The sequence below is a fragment of the Nothoprocta perdicaria genome, unplaced genomic scaffold (assembly GCF_003342845.1).
Source record: "Nothoprocta perdicaria isolate Ctin4 unplaced genomic scaffold, notPer1 scaffold_640, whole genome shotgun sequence".
NCBI lineage: Eukaryota > Metazoa > Chordata > Aves > Tinamiformes > Tinamidae > Nothoprocta > Nothoprocta perdicaria.
In genome coordinates, this window is record NW_020455911.1 from 33,287 (window position 1) to 35,188 (window position 1,902).

Sequence of the window (1,902 nt, forward strand, 5' to 3'; positions counted from 1 at the left end):
CCTCGCCGAGCACGCTGCGCAGCGCCGCGCGCCACGAGCGCCGCAGCTTCGCCTTGAAGTCCTGCCCCGCCAGCACGTAGATGACGGGGTTGACGCAGCTGTTGATGTAGGCGACGCCGGCCACCACGGGGTCGGCCTCGGCGGCGCGCTGGAAGAGCGCGCTGTGCGGCGCCGTGGACGCCAGCACCAGCCCCACCACGTGGTAGGGCAGCCAGCACGCGAAGAAGCTCACGATGACGACGAGGACGAGCTTGAAGGCCTTCTGCGAGCGGGCGAAGCCCTTGCCGCGCACGCGGCTCAGCAGCAGCCCGTAGCAGACGGTGATGATGACGAAGGGCAGCAGGAAGCCGCAGAGGAAGCGCAGGACGGTGATGAAGAGCTCGGTGAGGCGCTGGTGCTGCCCGACGCGGCCGTAGTCCAGCACGCAGGTCTCCTTGTCGGAGAACTCGTCGCTGCGCGTGGTGCGGAAGACGAAGGAGGGGATGGTGAGGAGCAAGGCGAGGCCCCAGGCRGCCGCGCAGACCCCGCGCGCCAGCCCCGGCGTGCGGTGGTTCTGGCACCACACGGGGCGCGTGACCAGCGCGCAGCGGTCGCCGCTGATGGCCGTGAGCAGCAGGACGCTGGCGAACATGTTGAGGATGGTGAGCGAAGGCAGCAGCTTGCAGGCGAAGCGGCCCAGGTGCCAGTGGTGGTCGTGGGCCAGCGGCAGCGCCAGGAAGGGCAAGGCCAGGCAGCAGAGCAGGTCGGCCACGGAGAGGTTGAGGAACCACACGCCGTTGACCGTGCGCCGCAGCTCGAAGCCCGCCACCCAGATGACGGCGCCGTTGCCCAGCACGCCCACGAGGAAGATGACGGCGTAGAGCGCCAGGATGGCGCGGTAGCCGCGCGGCACCTCGTAGGCGTCGTAGTCGAACAGAGAGTAGTCGGAGTAATTGGCGCTGGCGTAAAGGGTGTCGTTGGGCGCCGAGAAGCTCATCCTGCGGGCGCTGCCCACCTGGAAAGCCGAGGCCGTTAGGAAGCGCCGCCCGCTCCGGCCGAATGGGCCGAGCACCGCCGGCACGCGCCGCGCGCGCAGGGGCACCCGCGCRCAGTCCGGCAGCAGAACGGGGTGCGGGAAGACACCGGTTCTTGCATCACCGTTTCCCTTGCCCGTCACCAAGGAAATACCGACTTCCCCAGCTCGCGCCGCGGGGTGGTTTTGYTCTCGGCGTGTCGCAAGAACCCGAGACGGGAAGCGCCGGGGGGCTGCGGCGGGAGCCGCTTCTGCCCCGGGACGGAGCGGGGACTTCTCCCTGCGCCAGGCATTGCCCCGAGGCAGGAGGCAGAGCCGGAGCGGCGGGGAACACGGATCGGGAAGCGCCGGGGTCCGGCGGGCGGCTGCGCGGCGCTGCGGCATTCCCGCAAGGAAACGGGCCGGCAGTGGAGCTTGGAGGCAACGGGGCTACCGGGAGGACTGCTGTGAAAGCGCCTGTTCCCGGCTGGAAAACCGGAGCCGCAGCAAGCGGAGGAGGGGGCCGCTCAGGGGCACCTCCTGGGGTCCCGTGGAGCGCTGACGGGGCCGCAAGGACCCCTAAAGCAGGCGCTCAAGCAACCCCCGGTCCCCCTACAGAGGCACCTCCARAAGAGGAGGGAGGCACAAGAAGGGATCGACCCGACTCAACTGAACCCAACCCAACTTAACGCAGCCCAAGAGAATCCAACCCAAGGCAACCCAAGGGAATCCAACGCAACCCAACCCAAGGGAATCCAACTCAACCCAAGGGAACCCAACCCATCCCAAGGGAACCCAACCCAACCCAAAGGAGTCCAACTCAAACCAAGGGAATCCTGGCCAACCCAAGGGAATCCAACCCAACCCAAGGGAATCCAACCCAACCCAAGGGAATCCAGCCCAACCCAAGG

The 1,902-nt window shown here is 68.1% G+C and overlaps 1 protein-coding gene across 1 annotated transcript in view; it reads right to left on the bottom strand.

Moving 5' to 3' along the window:
- The window catches only part of DHX34 (DExH-box helicase 34), a 9,575-nt gene extending 8,381 nt beyond the window's left edge, over positions 1-1,194 (bottom strand). Inside the window, exons 1-2 of the mRNA XM_026050058.1 lie at positions 1,168-1,194; positions 7-994 (exon numbers count right to left, since the gene is read on the bottom strand). Coding sequence (XP_025905843.1) covers positions 7-976 — 970 coding nt within the window. The 5' untranslated portion in view covers positions 977-994; positions 1,168-1,194. The remainder of the gene's footprint in view (positions 1-6; positions 995-1,167) is intronic.
- Between the last annotated feature and the right edge of the window lie 708 nt (positions 1,195-1,902).